Source organism: Cloeon dipterum, chromosome X (genome assembly GCF_949628265.1).
Source record: "Cloeon dipterum chromosome X, ieCloDipt1.1, whole genome shotgun sequence".
NCBI classification, from domain to species: Eukaryota; Metazoa; Arthropoda; class Insecta; order Ephemeroptera; family Baetidae; genus Cloeon; species Cloeon dipterum.
In genome coordinates, this window is record NC_088790.1 from 12,033,486 (window position 1) to 12,053,406 (window position 19,921).

Genomic DNA, 19,921 nt, shown 5'->3' on the forward strand with positions numbered 1-19,921 from the left:
GAGTTTTTTATTGTAAAGTTTTTCGACCGACGAAAATGCCCGGGTCTGATATAATTAATTAATTAATTAATGAGTGTCTCTTACCTGCTTTTGCTAGTTTTTTCAGTGCACAAAGTGACGACTCTCTCGATCTCTCTCTTAGATTTTAAGATGATTTGGTTTCGCAGTATTCGTGAATTTGCTGTGTTTTACTCTTGTCTTTTATTCTTATTCTCTTCTATAAATATACATTAATTGCTGTGACAAGCTGTAAAAGTATATTGAATACTCTTAAGAAGCGATGGGTTGGACTTTGGTTGTTGCGTGTTGAATTTCAATTAGTTATATATGTGTACACACTCTCACACAAACTCGATTATGATTCTGTCTGACGCACAAGTGACGACACGACGATTCCAAAGAAATCCTGTGAACGAAAATTCTGATCTCACACACGATATATTCTATGTATTTGCTATCCAATTTTTTTGTGATTCGCGCATACGCACACAATCTGTGCATTTAAACCGCTTCGGTTGAGTTTACTTTTCTCTATCACACTCACTCTCTCTATTCTCGTACTCTCGTATAAATTATTCTTGGCGAGTAAACCAAATTTTCTGCTGAACACACAAACACATACGCGCTATGAAAGAATAAGAAGAGCTATGTACTTATCCACACAAACACACAACTCACACACACACACACACAACACGCATTAAGTATATAGGACAAAACGAACCTTTCAAATACATATTATCTCTCGCTATACTTTTTTGTCTTTGACTGTTAAGTGTGTACGCTAGTCGAGTTTAGGATTTGTTTTAGAATCTCTTATAATTATATTATATAAACACAACAACAACAAACTGGAAAGGAATCTCAAACTCAGCGAAAACAACTTATTCTCAAGCTAAAAAATATAAAACGGAATTCACGGAAACTCTGAGAGACGCCCAATGGTACAATACATCAAAATTTTCAAGTTCTCGCGGAAAGGAATATTTTGAATCGGATCCGGTAATTTTTTGCAAATAAAATGCTGATGTGGTCTTTGAGGAATGATATACCAATTTTTATAAAAAGGTCATTGGAGTACGGCGGTGTACCGCCTTTTTCAAATCGTCAGAGACGCAGAACGAACGAAAGTGAGAGCAAGGAATTAAGTTGGAAAGAAAGAAACCACACGACTAACAACAACAGCAGTAACTGTGATGACCTGTTATAATAAATTTGCATTCATTTTCAATGTACCTCACCTATTGTCTCAAACACACGTTCTGGGGATGGAAAAAGTTGACAAGCAGAGAGAAAAAATGAATCTACATTCACACAGCCACATACTAGAAGCGGAATCGAACAAGGGAGCAGTCAAAGATTAATATTTAATAAGAATTGTTGTTCCCTCCCAAGCGATAATATTGAAATGAAAAGAAGAAGAAGATATGACATGAAAAACATAGGAAATTGGTTGTATTATGCAATATTTGTACTTTTCCATGTTGAAAACTCAAATACAATAAAATTATTGGAAATAAAAAGACAAAAAACTTTTCTTCCACACACGACCGCTGAATAAAAATGCGATTGATCCTTCAAATAAAAATCATATTTGCCGTACATTTACAGTAAACACACATTTTCACAAAGGGACAATATATATAACATGTTACAGTTTGCGAGCGTATATATAATTTGTTCTTAATCCGGATTCGAGAAGCCTTTCGTTCTACGTAGAATGTTGCGAGATTATTTGGCCTGGTCGTGCTTGGCCTGGTCGGTGTCGTCCAGCATCGTGATCTTGTGCACGATCGTCTCGCCGAGCACCTTCTCGGCCTTCTTTGGCATCGCCATCAGAGGCGGGCCGACGATCACGGCCGACGCCTTGGACGCCTTGCGGTGCACGAAGTGACTGGTGACCACGCTGATGTGGTGCTTGGTCGAGTGAATCAGACTGCCGCTCGACAAGGACGATGCCTTCACGCGACCCTCTGAAAATGCGACTTTAGTTCCAATTCGATTTTTAAATTTCTAATTTGTAAAAAAATATTTTTTAGTTCAGTAAAAAACATCACAAATGATTAGAGGTCTCAGTCAGCTAATTTTGGGTTGTGTGGTCAGCCGCCAGCAGTCACCGTGAATTTGGATAATCTGCTCCAGCTACGCCAGCCACGCCAGAAGTCGGCCGAAAAGTCGTAAAAAGGTTAAATTACTCTGGGGAACAAAATTGGTCTCCGAACCCTAGTGCCCTTAAGCTCTATCAAACTTCACTTTTATCTTTTTTTTCAGCCGTCAACCGCTGGCGAAAATGCCCAGCCACCGCCGGGCTAAATTTCAGCTAATTGTAAACCGGTCCAGTTAGTTGTCACCTCAAAATTGCGTGCCTGAGACCTTTAAATATGGTGCAGTTTTGCGGAGGGAAAATTTATTAATTGTTACAAAAATGCAGGTAAAATTAAACTAATGATGATCAGGGGTTTCACGAGAGCTGTATTAAATCATTTTTGCCAGAGGAGTAAAACCTTTCTATAATTTCCTGATCTCGAAAGCAGTAGTTCTAAACGCAATCAAGTTAATTCAATTTGATTGCGCCATGTACTTTTGAGAATGAAAGCTACATTTAAATATCTTAAATATAAGCGGCTGGAGGAACATTATATTTAATAGAAGAAATAAAACTAGTGCACTTGAATTTTACTCTCGGGCGTGTAAACAGCTCTCATTAGCTAGGGCTACAGAAAGACAAGGTCAATGGTGAGGAATAAATTTGACCTGAAAAATCCAGGCTTAATATAAAAAATTAAGTGTATAAAAATCGACTATCGGAACCATTCAGAAAGTAAAATTTGCTACAATGGTAAAGTATGTTAGACTAAATATTAAAAAAATATCAGGTAAAAATAAAAAATACTTAAAATTGTCAAGTCTTTAGCTGGCAAAAAAGGTTTATTTATAGCAAATTCACACAAAAATACGATTATTTCATAGCATGCTTGCTAATTGATTTGCAATAATATATTTTATGTATTACAAATCTTTGAAAAATATCAAATCAACTTTTCTTATAAAAATAAAGTTAAATCAATTCAATGTCATTCATAGGGTTGGGAATATAAGACGGGGTTCTGACATAAGTACGACTGTCCATGAATCACTTTTTGTATAGTTTAAGATGATTTTGAAGATTTAAAATTATTCAGTGTGGCTCAAAAAGTAATAACAATGCGTGATTCATGCGCATTTTGTGTCTAAAAGTTAATTAAACTCACATAAAGTCTTCAACCGTCCTAAAGTCCTGACCCTAGTTTTTGCTAACACCATTTAATCAAATCTCGTAATTTAAAAAAAAAACCTTGGATGGATCGTCTTAAACTATTCATTTTTCACACTGTAATGTTAGATGAACAGGCTGGATATGAATAGTTCAAGAGCTTTTTAAAACAAAAATAGAGAAAAAGAGAGTATACGAAACAAACAGGCTACATTAATATTTTTTTACAAAATATATATGTAACAAACATGCATGGTTTTATTTCAAATCCAATGAATATTTTCCAAAACACATAAATCTAATTTTTCCAGTCCTTTACAACTATCATTTTTGGTACTTAGTCAGCGTTTTAATTGGTAAGTATAAATTTTCATGATTGCAAACTTCAAAGATATGCCTCGATACCTTTGGAGGCCTTGAGCGGCGTCTTGGTTGATTCCTCGGTCTCGCTGTCCTCGACCGAGGAGGAGGCGGTCACGTGGTGTAGGTGCTGCAGGTGGCGTCGCTCCATTTCGTCGCGCAGACTAGAGCTCTCGAGCGAGCTGCCCAGGTGCGACGACGACTCGACGTCCGAGTCGCCGGCCAAACTCTCCTTGCGCAGGACGCGTCCACCCTTGGACTGGTGGTCCGAGGCGCTTTTGCTTTTGCGTAGGTTCAGGTGCGCCGACGGCTCGGCCACGTCCAAACTTGCGTTTGTTTTGCTCTCGGCAGTCGCCTGCGGATACAAACAACAAAATCCGAGTTTATTATAAATTGTTATAAAAAATCAATGACAAGATTGAATAAACAGGATTTTTTTTAGAAAATTTGAGAAAAATCTTGAGAAAACAACAGTTTTTAAAGTGACTGTATTGTTTTTCTACGGCAATACAAATTTTAATGATTGATAAATATAGACGATTCGTAGAGCTACAAATTATTGTTCATCCACTTAAACCGACGAGCTTGAAAGAGGAAAGGTGTTTAAAAAATGTAATTTATAGGTTTGAATTTACAAAAAAAAAAAAAATGTAAAAAAGCTTGAAACTCTCTGGAGTTAGAAATCAGAAATGAAATTTATTTAAACTTGCAAAATTCACAAAGTGATCTTATAATTGTGTGGTGACAAAGAAAATTATTGTTTCGTGTTTGATATATTTTATGAGAACTTAAAAAACTGTTGCTTTTTAGTCTTTACTTACGCCTTCCAATCCTTTGTAATCTCTCAAGGAGCACTTAATAATTTTGGCAGAGGCCGAGTGCTTCAGGTTGCGCCTCAGCACCGGAGAGTTTGGGTCCAGGTCTGAGAAGTCGGGTAGGAATACGTCCGCAATTTCATCATCGGAACCAAAACCGAAAATGATGTCGTCTGGAAATGAAAGCATTCAATTAGGATTGAGGAGGAAATTTTGATTTCAAATAAATTTAGCAGATTTTTGACAGACTTACAGATTTGCCAATTGAATCCAAATGTGCACAGTATCGAGAAATTAGATCAGTGCAAGATTAGGGGTGCAGTGGAACTATTTAAAGTCATGATTATGCATGATCGTAATAACTGTTTATAAAGTTACATGCAGTGCTCAAAATATATTTGTATTTTAAAATGAAACTAAAATTTATCAAGGGAGTGACAAAAAAGAAAGACGTTCACCTCGGGCCGAGTGGTGTTCAGGTGGTCCTTCTCCGGGTCTTTCAGGGATGAATCCTGGCAGGAGGGTGGGCATGTCCGGGGCTAGGGTGCTGGGGCATTCGGAGGCGTCGTGTGCGGCGCCGAAGAGGACGCCGGCGTGGGCCACCAGCAGCTCGACGGCGCGCGTCTGGTGCACCGTGTCGGCCAAACAGCCGAGTGAGGCGTGGCCGCCGGGGGTGCGCAGCAGGGTCGGTCCAAACACGATGCCCAGGTTGGCCGCCGGCATCTGGTTGTCCTGCGCGTGAGCGGCCACGTGGCTCAGGTGGCGCATCAGGAAGCGCAGACACGCCAGGTTGTCGGCCGGCAGCCGGTGTACCAGGGCGTCCAGCTCGGATACGCCGCCCTCGGCTCCTGGCGACCACTCGCGGGCTAACCTGAAGACACAAAGGTAGATTTCCACTGGCAAGAACTCGAAGAATAGCGATAAAGTTTTATTTTTTGTTAAGAATTTATGTAGCAATTTTAAAATCATTTTATTTTCTTGATAAAAATTTAGGCCCTTTATCCTTTTCTATCCATCTGATTCACTTATTTAACTTTTGAGAGCTACAAAAAATTGAATCAAACCCTTTTTAGAGCCAAAAATCATTCATAACATGTTTTAAATCCTTCTAAACATCTTTAGACACAAATAAAATGTTCAATGTTATTTACGTATATTTATGAAATGTCTAGAAATAATATTTTACCAGTGTTTTAATACAATCATAAACTTAATTTGTTTTAATTTTTTGGCTTATTAAAATAATAAAAAAATCTTTGAAGTTTTGTTAGTCTGCACAGAGATTGTTAATAAGTTTTTGAAAGGGATTAATTAGTATTTCTTTCCACCTACTTGAGGAAACTAGGATAGAGTTCAAAGGTGAGCAAGGGGACAGGCAGCTGGCGCAGGTAGAGCTTAAGCACGCTCGCCACCACGTGGCAGTTGGCGCGTGACAGGTCAACCAAGTCGAGCACGCTCTCAAACTCCTCGACGAGCTTCTCCACTTTCGACTTTACGCCGGAGATACGGTAAATACCCTGAAACAGATCCAACCTGAGGTCAGGTGCTGCTAATATGAGGTGGGATTTGGTGTACCTTGATGGTCAGGGCTGACCTTTCGATTTCCTCGACGCATTTTGTGATGACTAGCGGCACGGCACAGCCCGTCTCCTGCAGATGCTGGCTCAAATCCTTGCCGAAGATGCCTTTGCTCAGGGCCAACCTGGCCGGCAGACAGTGAGCCGACAGTTTGCTCAGACATTCTTTGTGGCAACCGATGCCACACTGCAACAACAAAGATTTTTAAAATCTAGGTGAATAGAACTTTAAAAATAACTTAAAGAAATTGAATGTTTGGTTTACACGTTGTGCTGGTTCATTCCATGAAATCGAATAGAAGAAATTCTAAAATATATAAAAAAAGATTTAAAGTAAAAAACACATGAAATACACGAATACTGAAGTTTATTTTATTTTTCAAATTAGTATTATATGAGCATTTATTTAGTTCTAGACCAAGATAATTTTTTTCTATTTGTATTGTCTCCTTCTTGCAATACAGAGGGTATGCAGCGCCTAAAATAATTTTTTATTGGGTGCTATGCCGTTTCCTAAACAAGTGAAATGTCGTAAATCGAAAAATATGATTTTTTGGAAGAAAAGGACAGCAGGATTTGAACTGCTGCAGCAATTTTTTGTCTTTTAAATAAAAAATATCTTTTAATTAAATTTTATCGACATAAACTCAAAAACGAAAATTAGCAGAAGTAAGTCAACGCGTGGAGCTTACCTTGACGCACTGCAGAGCGCTGGGGTAGACGACACAGTCGCACTCAGGACACCGCAGCTCGCCCCTGCTGGCGTCGGCAGCACGGAACTTGTGTGTGAGGGCGGCCGCGGACATGTCGTTCAGCAGAGTGTCGGCAGCCGGCTCGGCGGCGTTCCTGCCGTCCAGCTCGTCGCCCGACGAGTGCGGCATTGTTGGCGAGTTGAGCACCGGTGACGGCTCGCGGCTCTTGCCGCCGCTGTGGCTGCTGTCCGAGTCGCTGCCAGCCGCTTGCTTGCCGCGCAGGCTGGGCCACGCGTGCCGCACTAGGAACGGCCCCCGACCTGGCCCTGAAAGTGAGGTTGCTATACATGATTTATATGAGCAGGCGTTATTTTTATTAGAAAGACTTCTATGCAGTTTTTAGGTTTGAGAAACCTTTGAAAGAGAAAGAAAATATATTTCGTGTAATTACAAACCTTGTACGAAAATGTCTGGATCAGCAGCCGCGTCCATTACGTTGGAAAGGCTGGCCGAGCTCTGCAGCGCGTGCTTCTGGCTGGCCAGCGCACAGAATCGTTTCACAAACTCGTGGTATTGCTGACCTGGCTCATATTGGTTGCTGCTTTCGTACAATCTTTGGAACTAAAGAAAGCAAAAAAAATCTTCACCTTTAAACTAAAATCGAGGGACTTTTTATTATAAATTGTAAATATAAATGTTATATTAGTAAAATTTTAAGATGATAATAGCAAAGACTCGAAAAAAAATGATATATGCAATGTATGTCATTTCATGAAGTTTCGTAATTCAGAATTAATAAAGTACGTTTTAATTTCCCCTACCTGGATGGGTGTGATGGAGCTTTGGTTGTGTTGCAGTTGGAAAAAGTTCATAGTGGCAGCCTTGATGGTCTGGTCGTACTGCAGCAAAAGCGCCTGCAGACTATGCAGCACTTCAGCTTTGACTTTGTGCAGGTGGCGGGCTTGCGTCTCCACGTCTAAGCTCGCCTTTTTGTAGGTGCTCTCCGCCTCAAAAGCCTAGAAACCAAATTCGACTTCAAATTGCTTCCCGTAAAACTTCTAATTCGCAGAAATAACTATTTGCAATGAAATAAAATCTGATCGTAGGAAGAGTATTTTTCATTAAAATGAAAAAATGATTGGTAAAAATGGGAATTTCCATGTTTCACAGCGTCATTTAATTTTAATAATGTATTTTTCTCCTGATTAATCACTGAAAAATCCTACCTTTTGAATAGCGTCGTCGTCGACCTTGCGACGCCTCTCAGGCCTGGCGTCGAGCTCGACGGCCGCCCTGGCCGCCTGCTGGCGCTGCGCGAAGATGGCATAGGCCTTGCGTTTCGCGCCATCCGCCTCTTGCATGCGACGCAGTTCACGCTGCCACTGCTCCTTGAGCTGCTTGCGCCGCCGCTCGTGCTCCGAGCGACGCGCCCGCATCGGCTGCAAAAACCCAACGCATGAAATCAACCGTTGATGTGCAACGCTGCAGACGTACCTCCATGAACTTGGCACCCAGAATCAGCGAACCGGTGTCCAGGAACGCGTTGCAGTTGTCCGAATCGTTGTCCAAAGCGTGACAGAAGACGCCTTGCAGCGGCAAGTGGCTCTGTGTGTGAATTTAAATTAACCAACTTTGGAAATTAAAATAAAATAAGAAGCAGTAGATATTGAACGAAAATTTATTCCAGAAATGCATGAGTTTAAATTTAATTTATGCTCCATAATATTGAAAATTTCAGCCTGAGGCTGTGAAGCATGCTGTGCCGCCGAACAGCAATGCTGCGCAGGTGGTGGGAAACTTGCAACATAGCTATGGATTTAAGGTTAGTGGAGCCGGCAGAGACAACGTTTCCATGATGTTCTAAATGTGCCGAAAAATTTTATTGATAAAAATATATTTTTTACCCACCACAATCTTTTATTTTATTATTTTTAAATGTGGAAATTATATATTACTTAATTACCGGGAAAAACTACTTTAATGGGGCTTTCAATTTTTTGGAAGAATGTTTTAATTAAATTTCCCTCATTGCCCATACTAAAATATAAATATTTCAACGCAGCTTTAATTTTAACTTTTGAAGCCAATAGTACCATTTTATCCGTCCCCCTCCTATATATGTACTAATTGTTAAATCACATTTAGAGAAGTTAAGAAATTATTTAAAGTGGCGCAAGCGTTATGAAAAACTATTGTTGTTTTGAGGCCCATAATTAAAATATGTCATATATTTAGTCTACCTTGTCATTTTTTTAACTGTCTTCAATATGAACCACTCACAAGTTTTTTTTTAATATCCAACGATTTACTGGAGTGTTAAAAAAACTCTTTTTAGAAGATTTGGCATCAAGTTTTTGAATTTGCAAAATGTAATAATTTGGAGGCACAAACCTCCTCGCAGATGAGTGGCTTGACGGTGAGTGCCAGTTTGGACAGGTTCTTGGCATACTCGAGCTCGAGGTGCGTGCGCTTCTCGACGTAGGCGAGCACGTCCTTGAGGTACTTGGCGCACAGTTTGGCTCTGCGCAGCAACGCCTCAACCGAGTGCTCGGCCCGCAGCAGCTCTGACTCGTGCTCGGTGGCCGCGGTGGCCGCCTCGTCGGCGCCGGCCGAGCGGCCGCGCACCGACGCTGCCCTGCCCGTCAGCGTCTCGTAGGACTTGGTCTTCCCGGTGACGGCGCCGCCGCTCGTGAAGGGCACGTTCGCTGCATCTAGGTCGCCCATCAGGTACTCGGACACCCTGAGAAATGAGGTGAATCATTAATATTAATCGGGAAAATATTACAAAATTAAAAGGATAAGTTATTTGTCATGTAAAAACTAAAAAAATATTTTACTAAGAAATCAATGGAATGTTGAGCCTATCATGCTTCGATGATTTCAAGTCTCTAAAATCTAATTGTCATTTTATTATCGTTCAATTCAAACAATTAAGTTTTGTGTAGACGAAATGTCAAAGGTCTGAGGACAAAATTGGAATGAGATCAAGCAAATTAAATTAAATTCACACCAGAAACTATTCCTTTAAAAATGTTCAATATTTACAGGTTTTGTATGACCATTTTGAAAAACTCGTCTCCCCGTGATGAAATTTAAAAACAATGTGTGTTTTGGATTCCTCTCGCAGAGCCCGATCGGACAACACCAAATTATATGTCATGGGTCAAGATCAAAGGTCACTTATGTTAATTTTGTTTTCTTATTAAAATTTTGAAAATGAGCTCAAGATTTTGGAGTTTTGAAACTATGATTTTAAGTTTTCTTGTGATATGTGTGAAAATATCAGACTGTTTTTCTCACTAGTTGACTCAAAAAACACGAATTTTTCGACATTTTCCTATTTCGCAAATACTGCCTACTCCAAATCTCGGGTTCTAACCATTCGAATTGCCAAAACTACCCTACGTTAGACTCGTATCAACCTTCCCTTACCAGCTAAAGGGTTACGGAGGCCCTTTACCCTAGTTTTTCACCTTTGCACTTCTACCTATTGCAATTACGAGCATTATCCCAACATTTGATGTTTCTACCAGTAGTGGCGGGAAGCGCCCACAATCTGTTTATACATATTATAAATCTTTAAACTAGTTCATTCTCAGGTCACGAATGCATCCCCTATTTCTCAAATTAATTGCAACATGTCACAATTTCCTTTTTGATACTGCCGTCACGAAAAATTAATTCACCTGCTGCTGAAAGCAAGGGCGAGTTTGTCGATGGCGTCAAAGAAGTCCTTTGTGCTCGCCTTGTCGTCCTCGTAGTCGTGGCCTATATAAAAGAAAAGAGATAATTACGAAATGAACACGCGGAGCGGGTGGAGATGGAGGAAGCTGACCTTTGACTTGCTGGATGAGGGCGCCGGCCGCCATCAGCAGCTCCGTGTTCTGCAACGAGTGGTGCTTTTCGAGCACCACCCTCAGGATGCGCAACACCTCGCCCAGCCTGTCGTGGGCCATGGTCCGCACGTTGTCCTGCAGGTCTGAAACAACAAAAAATGCGATTATTATTAGGTTTCCAGAAACAAATTGAATTAAAATGAATAAAAACGTTTAATTTATATTTTGGCAATTACATGGAAGTAGGTTATATTTTCCCAGCTATAGATTTCTATTCTTTCAATCTTTAACATTTCAATAATACTCAAATTCAGAAAATATTGTAATTTTTAAATTTTAAAACTTAATCAAATTTCTGTAGATAATTTTGACTGCAAAAATTTTTTCTTTTACGAGCACAAATTCCAGCGAGGCATATCAAGTTAGAAATAAATTTGTGAAACAGAAGTTCATTTGTTAAACGCACCTCTGTCGGAGTGGTGAAAGACGGTTTTGAGGAGCGCAAGGGCCTCCTTGAAGGCACGCACGTCGTGCGTCAGCGCCGAGATCTCCTCCTGCTCGACGCCATGGCTCTCGGAGCTGCCCTCGGAGCTGATGCTGGCCACCGACATGGACCGCACCGACGACATACCCGACACGCCTGATGACGACGACAACCGCTGCAGACCCGCCGCCGTGCCCCGACTCGCCGCCTCCGTCATCTATAAACACATTAAAATTTTGAGTTATTAGAAGAGCTGCCATGACATCAATTTTAAAATCAATATTAGGAGATGCGAAGTATAATTATTCTCTTCAGATGCAATTTACGAGGTAGTTTTTTTGGTTTTAATGCCCGAAAACTGCGACTTTGAAGTTGGTTTTATGTATTTAAGATGAAAATATCCCTTTTACAAAATCAAATTATATTTTGGTCCTATTTATATCGTACTAGGCTTGCAGTTAATTTCTATTTGCTTGAAACAAATTATTGATTGAAATCAATTTAAACCCTGCGTCAAATCCTGTAATTTTACATATTAATCGGTAATCTGTTTGAAAGCTTTTTGCTTGATCAGTCTGTAGTTTTAAAAACTGAATTCTATGGCTTCCTTTTACTTGTGAACGTTTTTACTCTAGAAATCCAGGATTGCTCATTAATTGACCAAAAAAAAGATGCTGATTATATTTCTTGGAAAGAAATGAAAAATTAAGGCTTTATTTTAATACTTTAAGGGTTTTTGCAGGTGATTCAGAATCGTCCGCAGATAGCTCTGAGTATATATCGGTATATATAATGGTCTTTTATTTTATTCAGGAAAAAAGCAGCCACTTTAAATATGTACGTTAGCCTACGAAAAAATTATATGCTTTCTTTTAAATTGTTCGCATCGAGTCGCTTAACCTTAGTAGATCTGTACAGTGTGTGTACTTTTTCAATTTGGCTAGTTTAATCAGTTTTATCTAAAAATGAGGGGGAAATTATCATTTGTCCTACTTAACGGCTTTTTATTTAAAACTCATGACTCAGTAATTTTATGTTTCTGTGAAAGCCATGTAACAATGACTAAGCGGTCGCAGAAAACAACAAGCATTGAGTTGTTGGTTAAAATGAGCCCAATTAATTAATCCGTTCGAAATAAAAATAATAGGTTTTGCCACTGGCGCCATCTGGCAAAATCGTTTTCGACCTTTCGGTCGACAAACCGGCCGAAAATAGATTGACCGGCGAATTAATTGGTTTGCAAAGCGGGAGTCGGTGCAAAGTGGCTCTTTAAGGCGGTGGCGCGTGCTCTCTCGTGCTGGCTCGGTTTTTTGGTTCGTTATGCAGACAAAGAGAGGCTGGCTTCCCTTGTTGGGCTCTCGAGACTTCCGGCCCCGCGGCTCCTGCTGCTTGCCGCGCCGAGGCAAATTACGGTTGCTTTTCGCACGCCTACTTTACGTATATACTCCTTTTGCACCGCGTGCGTGCGTTTCTCAGCTCTAGCTGCCTGGCTTGAGTTATTTCTTCGTGTTCGATTGTCCACACCGACACACAACATGATTGATCAACACCACTCGTCACCGCTGTTTGCAAATTGCAATTCACTTCCTTTTGCGACACACTCAAGGTGACTGTTTTGCATCGGGACAGTCCGAAAGAAGGATTGCGATGACGAACTGCGGTTTTCGTAATTCTCGTCTCTCGTGTGGATAAAGAAATTTATATTATATCTAATATTTTGGTACGCTATTTATTGTTAGAAATTATTTTGATCAAATGAATTGTTTTTTTAACATTAGTTTGTTATAAATTTAGACGTTTTTATGAAACGGTCCGAAGCAAATCAGGTTTCTAATTATAATTGGGATCTACATTAAATATATTTTTATTTTTTCGTTTTTTAAGTTAAAGAAAATTATTTTAAAAGGGGTTTTATTCGATAAAGTTCCCTTGTAGCTTTGTAAATGACAACTGACAACATGTACGATTATTAATTTTAAAATTGAAAAAGTTATCAATTTTTGTAAATAAATATTAGCTTTAAATGAGAACTTAATTAGGACAGAAAAATTAAAAGTTATGCGCTGCGAAATACAATTTTTTACCTACAGCCGTCAACGTTTTTTTTTTGCAGGAACAAATTTTGAATGAAGCTGCAAATGGAAAAAAAGAAAAGTGGCACACGATCTTTCTGGTGCGGCTAAGTTTGAACTTCGAGGATAAATATATCGCATTTAAATTGGTAACAAATTCATAAACACCTGAACACGATAGTGTTACTTTTTTTCTAACATTATAGTGCAAAAACCGTTACTTCTGTAGTGAAATATTAAATTCATGAGTTCCTGTGAACAGAATGAATTTGAGGGATGAATACTGAAATTCAATTCACAGAATTGATCTTAAGTGGGTATATTTGACTGGGGATACTCCACGAAATTTCGAGCAAGAATTAAAAATTTGTATGATTAGCGCAGAAAAACTTATACCTGATTTTTGTTTTGCAGAGAAAAATTTTCATATTTTATAATAAGATTATCATCAATATTTTAAACACAAACAATAATATTCAAATTCATTCAGACTTTAGCCTCACTTTCAAAAAGATCAAGTTAACTCATTCGATCGTTTTAAAAATAAAATTTATTTGGATGAATTAAAAATAATCAAGAGAACTACGTCCCGACTTTTTACGAGCCGGAAACCAAATTAACCCTTTTCTCGCGACACGGATTCGTGATTGCTCACGAGAGTTCCGCTGCTCTCGCGGCGAGACCGAATTTTTTACGCAAACGCGCACGTTCAGTCAGAGATTCCGTGTGCGGCGTCTATTTTTAGGTTCCAATCCGTGCATGCGACACACACCCGCCCGTCCGTCCGACCGACCCACCGACGGAGCGCTCCTCGCCGCTCGCCTCCCGACCGCACAAAAAGTCCAGTCTGGAGTACACCCGAAATCAACTTTTAAAAGGCTCCGGGAATTGGATTTCATCAGAAATTATTTCTTGACATGCACATGTTTATAAAGGCTGAATTTCTTATTTCAATAACGATTATAACAATCCAGCAATTAAAAATATATTGAAATTGGATCAAGAATTAGTTTTTGTTAAATTAATATCTCTACGGCTCTGAAATCACAATAATTGCTGAAAAAGCCAGAATTTGAAAAGGATGTGACAATATAGACGTTTTTGTTGAAATGCCTGTGTAAAATAACTTGTATCTTTACATCATGATAGATTGAGGTTAATGAAACACTAGTGCAAGATGCTAAAATAATTTTTATTTTAAACTCCACCTTGCTCTCTGCGTCCTAGTTTTTAATTTGATTTTACATCGAATAAGAGAATAACGATTTTATGGAAGATATTTGTGTTTCCTTTGCATTTCATGAAAATTGTATTTTTTAAATAAATTTTAGTGTTTGAAAAGCAAGGTTTTTATGAAGAATGAACGTTATGTATATTTTGCTCTTAATTTCTTGCCTCTAGTTTGAACGCTACAGAATCGAACAGCCGCTGTATGTTAACGTATCATCACGCTTCCTGATTCAAGAAGAAAACATTTAAAATGTGACACAGGATCACTTTATAGTATCAATGACAAGTTCCGAAGGTTGCATTAGACCTTCGAAGATAAAAAAACTGGGTCCTCGGTGCTGAAACATTTTACTCTAGGAAAAATAATCATTAATCGATTTTTCAAATGAAGATGGGTACATAAGGGTTTTTAATTTCAAATAAAATTGCAGCAAAGCTGAAAAGCAAAGCCATTTGCTCATATTGTCAAGCGCATGCTTTTATCATCTGCGTGCACTTGCAATGCAAGAATCTAAGCAATGTTTGGGGGCTGAGTGCGGGCTGATTTGCGCCTATTTAATTATCTTGCATTAATTTATGAAATAACGAGTCCATGTGGATTTGGGAGGATTTCTAAAGCTCTCCGACTCGCTACTTGCAGGTGTGCACCTTTACAGCATGCGTGAATCAATATCACAGGACGAATGTCTTAGCATCTCAATAAAAGACCCCGGTGTGGGGGTAGTAAAACAAGTTTGCCCTTTTCTGGACAGGGATTTCTCCAATGAAGCCCGTGTGTCCATGCTATTCATTCGCGATGATATTGGGACACGGGGTTTTCGCGAGTTGTTCGCTATCAGTGGGTTGAAAGAGATGAACCGATAAAAAAGTTATACAAATAAAATAACCAGGATTCTGAATGAAATAAAAAAATAATTCGAGAGACACGGGTGTCTAGAAATTTCATAATCCTGAACGTATGTATGCTCCTATCGTTTCTGCAAGCGTGATAAAAAGCGTCCGAATGTTTGCCGAGAGCAAGGATGATTGTGATTTCAGCGCTGTGAAAAGGGAAAAAAGAGACGAAAATGGAACAAACACACGGAGCGAGAGAGAGAGAGAGAGAGCTGGCTTGGCTTTCTTTCATCGCAGCGCCGGAAATGTGGAAGTTGAAAAGGAAATTCGGGCAGCAAATGAAAATGGGGTGTACATGCTGTCGGCGGCGATTGTGTGCAGCCTGGTGGTCCGGAGGCGGTACTGTGTTTTCATATTCGGTGCCACTGCGACCCAGTTGCTTTGACTCGGCATTGTCTCTAATGAGACACAGCTCGCGTAGAGTGAAAATAAAAAAAACTACAGAGCTCTTGGTGACACCAGCCGCAGAGCTAGGGCCGCACCTCCGCACCTGCTGATAAGATTATCATTTACTCCGCCGAGCTGATTGATTCACGCTGTTTTTCGCTTCTCGGTGGAATTTCACTCACTGCCAGCTTGGCTTTATCTTTTAATGAACTTCTTTTTGCTCTTCATGACGTGGTCTGGAATCTTTATTAATGCTACTTTCGGTCAACACGATGGATTTTTCAACAAAAATAGAAAATTGTTAAGTTAATGGTTTAGTTTATTTATACTTTATTTAATTATTGCAAAGAAATCTATGTTTCAGCATCTACCCCAAAAATTAAGCATAATTAGGAGACTAAAAGCTGGTGGAGAATAAAATCATTCAGTTGGGAGTGGACAGTTGAAATTTTCACTGTTCATTTATTTTTATGTCCAGGGAAGGTACTTATAGTTCTAGCAGGGGATCTGAGGATCTTGATGAAAATGCTTTAACTGAATAAACAAGGCACCATTTGAAAAAAAACTACATTCAGAAACTACAGACTTTCCCAAATTTGCTGGTTTTACGGGCATTTGAATTTCGATTTTTTGAATTTTTTAGCTGTCTTAAAAACGGTCCAAAACAATGTTTGCACACCCAAATCTCAGCTTCGAATTGTCAGATTTTCAAAATCCACATATCTCTAGTGCAATCTTGATTTGCCCTAGATAGCCGAAGTAGTCTAAGGGTGTTAACTTTTCTTTTTGCCAGCCCTCTTTTTTCACCCTTAAAATCGTTAAAATTTACAAATTTTTGCTGTTTGCATCCCACTTTGCGCAGCGGAATTTAGTGTTTTTCACCCCTAAACTTCTTTATTTAATCATGGGACATGAAGATGAGTCGAGCGGTATGCAGTTTTTATAAAAGCGACTCTTGGAACCCGAGATTTAGATTACATATTGTTTTACATTGTGCCAGTCTTCGGAAAAAAAACCCAAATTTTACTATTAGATTTACAACACTGCACACCGTTCAACACGTAATGGATAAATATTAAGTTGAAGCAGTCAAAGAGATTTTTAATCAGATCAGAAATTAGTGAACTACTCTGAATGATAAGCAAATTAATGAATGAAGTCATGTATGTGAGCAAACATCTAAACTTTTGTGAATTGCTGTCCTTTTTTATTCCACAATCTGTTAGTAGGAGGGTGGACTAAGTTTTGCGTAAAATGATTAACAAGCAAATGCCATAGATTGGACAAAAAAGAGGAATAAATTCATGTTGGCAGAGATACTATTCAATAGAAACCCAAATACTTATGATTTTTTTAAAGCCTGTAAAAATATGTAACAACTGCTAGTTAAAAAAACTACCAAATTATTACGAATTTAATTTTATTTATTACAAACCTTTGCTTTAAAATTACAAGAATTACATTTATTAAAATTCGGACGATCTAATTAAATGATAAATAATTTTTTATAAGGTATGTGAAATCGTCTAATAAAGAATTTGTTGCTACCACAGGCAATGTATTATCGATTTCTGGTTTATTTTATGTGTCTTAAATGGACTATGTAACTAAAAAAAAGTGTCGGTCTAATTGAAACAGAGTTATTCGATTGTTAGCTACTTTCGAAGCACGAATATCGGTTAGTATACTAATTCGGCGCCGGCATCGAGACGAATCAGGCTGGCGTCTCCAAATTTTTCGCACGCCAATCAGCCGAGTTTGGAACGCGAACTGGGTCAATTAAAAATGAAGAACGGCGCGTGGCGAGCGCGTGAGAGTCTTTTTCATTAACGCGCGCACAAGACTTTCGTGTCGGCAAATAAATATGTACGAAATTCTCATAAAAACATTCTCATTCTTGGTTTCAGTTTTGTTTTACACGCTTTCTCTCGTTTCCGATCGTTGTTTCATTGTTCAATTTTGCTGGAAAAGCAGACGCGCGCGGCGAGCAAAAAGCAGGGAGATGTATGAGAGGCGTGTGCGCGATTTCACGATTGTACATAAATATTTCTGGCTGCGGCGAGAAGAAGTAGTGACCTTTTATTTTCCATCATGTGACACACTCGCGAGTTATTTTCGTTTTGTTTACACACGCTGAGAGACTGCGAGAGGACTTGGAAATTCAAATCTCGCCACCGGCTGTGCACAGAGTGAAATTATACATTTTACCCTGTTCCTCTCCGCTTAGAAAAGATTCAGCTTGAACAATTCAATGCGAGCGGATAATTAAATTGGATTTTACTACTAACAGACCACAAACTAGCGAAAACATTTAATTATTGTAGAATTCCGGGGCCTAAGAGACAAGTTCTTCAAATTCAAAATCACTGAATTGAATGTTTTGAACCAAAATTCTCTTAGATGAGGTTGAAAATCCCGCGTTTTCTCAGTTTTTGTTTTTTAATATTATTTATTTGGCCAATTATTTTTCCATTAAAAATTAGAGCAAAATTCAGTCCCTAGATGTTTTTTTAATGGAGGGGTTTGAAATCTGGAATAATTTTACTTCTATAGAACAAATACAATTTTTGGAAATATATCTTAAATTTCATTTTTGGTTTAATATTTTTCTCTTGTTGGGGTTAAAATTTTTAAGTCAATATGTCAATTCAAATTGCATTATTGCTCTCTAAAAACCTTTGGCTTTAGTAAATTTGAAAGGAATAGTCAGCAAAAACCAAGCTAAATTTATAATTTTCTTAGGTTTAGTGATCGTTTCGAAATTGATATCAGATATAGCCTTGTATAAATTTTCCATTTTCTAGCTCTGCCTATTTTAAATTTGAAAATCAACTCCATAAAAATAATTGCAACATTTTTTAAAGAAATAAAATTCGTGGCTCACCCTGTTTGGAGAACAGGTGTCGTGGGTCACGTGAGGTCAGCGGGGCAGGTCATGGTGGTGGTGTCGGCAAGGGTCATGCCCTTCGGCTGGCCGACAATGCTCGTTGGGAACGCGACGAAGCCAAGACTGACTGAGCGACACACAGCGAACAGCGAGCGCCTGCCTCTCGACTCACCGCCGCTGCTTTTGGCACGCGCGCGCGCTTCCGCCTCGATCTCCCGTCCGACGCTGCTGACTCGCTCGCACACGCCAAAATTACACCACTCGCGGCTGCCGCAGCTTAATCGGACGGCAACCAGGTGGAGCACCTTCCTTCCCACTCGAGATTGAATGCCGGTGCCAGCGGAGAGAAGGCTCGGAATGGGAACACGCGTGGGGAACGGCCGGAACAGGGCTGATCGAGCGGAACTGCGTATTTGCGCTTGGTGCTGCAAGATTTTACCGAGTTTTGAATCTTGTTGTACACAACTATGGCATATTGTTTGTGAAATATATATTGTTCCTGACCTTTCACTCATATTTTTGAGGTGTTTTCTTTTTAATGAATGATGTGATTTTATTTTACGATTAATTGAGAATTGAAAATGATAAATATTTTTATTTAATAATTATGAAAATCATCACTTTCTTGCCATTCTAAAATATGTTTTTTAAAATCAAAATACTCGCACCTATACTAGGGAAGGCATTCACATGCAACACAAACTTATATGAGAAATTACAAAATCTAGTAAAATAATTAAATTCCTGAACAAATCCAGCAAGCACTACAATGAACGCATGAACGGAAAAATGGACCCTTCTTAATGCCAGCACCCTGACTAGAACAGACTGTTTCGGGTAATGAACCCAAATCAGCTTGACTTTTGTGCCTTTCCATGGTAATTGCGAGTTAATTCGAACTGATTTTGATTGAAATATATATTTTTAATTTTTATTAACTCTCGATCTGGCATCAAATTTGAATGTTAACCTGCTGATACGCTATAAAATTAATTTAAATAAAATACTTTGAATTGAGCTGAACAGCCGAAACCACTTGAATTTCAGTTCAAATTTTAATTTAAAAATATGCGCCGGCAAATTGAATCTGTGATTAATCGTTTTAGTACTATGCAAGATGTTTATTTCAATTTCTTGCTATAATTTTTTTATTTTTAATACCATTTAAGTATGGGTCAGACACTTTGCAATTATTTTTTGCAATTTATTTTTTAATCTTTTCGTACAAAAAATTAAATGAAAATGAAAACATTCTTGCGTCTTTTTAGGTACCATAAATCCTATTTCTTACAGTTTTACAATTCAGAACATTTACTCACAGTGAATTTGATTGGATATCATTATTGGTAAATGGGTTTCTCTCTAGTATAAACTCAAAACCATTCCAGGGTGCAGATACTTGAAAATTTTACTTTTTGCCTCTCTCTTACCTAG

The 19,921-nt window shown here is 38.8% G+C and overlaps 1 protein-coding gene across 2 annotated transcripts; it reads right to left on the reverse strand.

Annotated features, from left to right (window-relative positions):
- Window positions 1–1,573: 1,573 nt before the first annotated feature.
- LOC135946302 (rho GTPase-activating protein 45-like) lies at window positions 1,574–18,673 on the reverse strand. 2 transcript variants are annotated; one of them, XM_065494474.1, is made up of 16 exons: window positions 18,485–18,673; window positions 11,000–11,234; window positions 10,533–10,676; window positions 10,384–10,465; window positions 9,089–9,437; window positions 8,192–8,302; window positions 7,924–8,136; window positions 7,519–7,713; window positions 7,153–7,318; window positions 6,698–7,023; window positions 6,004–6,192; window positions 5,761–5,945; window positions 4,887–5,299; window positions 4,435–4,601; window positions 3,659–3,968; window positions 1,574–1,985 (listed from the first exon to the last, which is right to left on the reverse strand). In XM_065494474.1, the coding sequence occupies exons 2-16, from the start codon at window positions 11,232–11,234 to the stop codon at window positions 1,732–1,734; spliced, it is 3,339 nt and encodes a 1,112-aa protein (XP_065350546.1). In that variant the 5' UTR covers window positions 18,485–18,673; the 3' UTR covers window positions 1,574–1,731. The 2 variants fall into 2 exon arrangements, with proteins under 2 accessions (XP_065350546.1, XP_065350547.1); XM_065494475.1 differs by having other exon boundaries at window positions 1,574–1,973; window positions 18,485–18,672.
- Window positions 18,674–19,921: the final 1,248 nt, after the last annotated feature.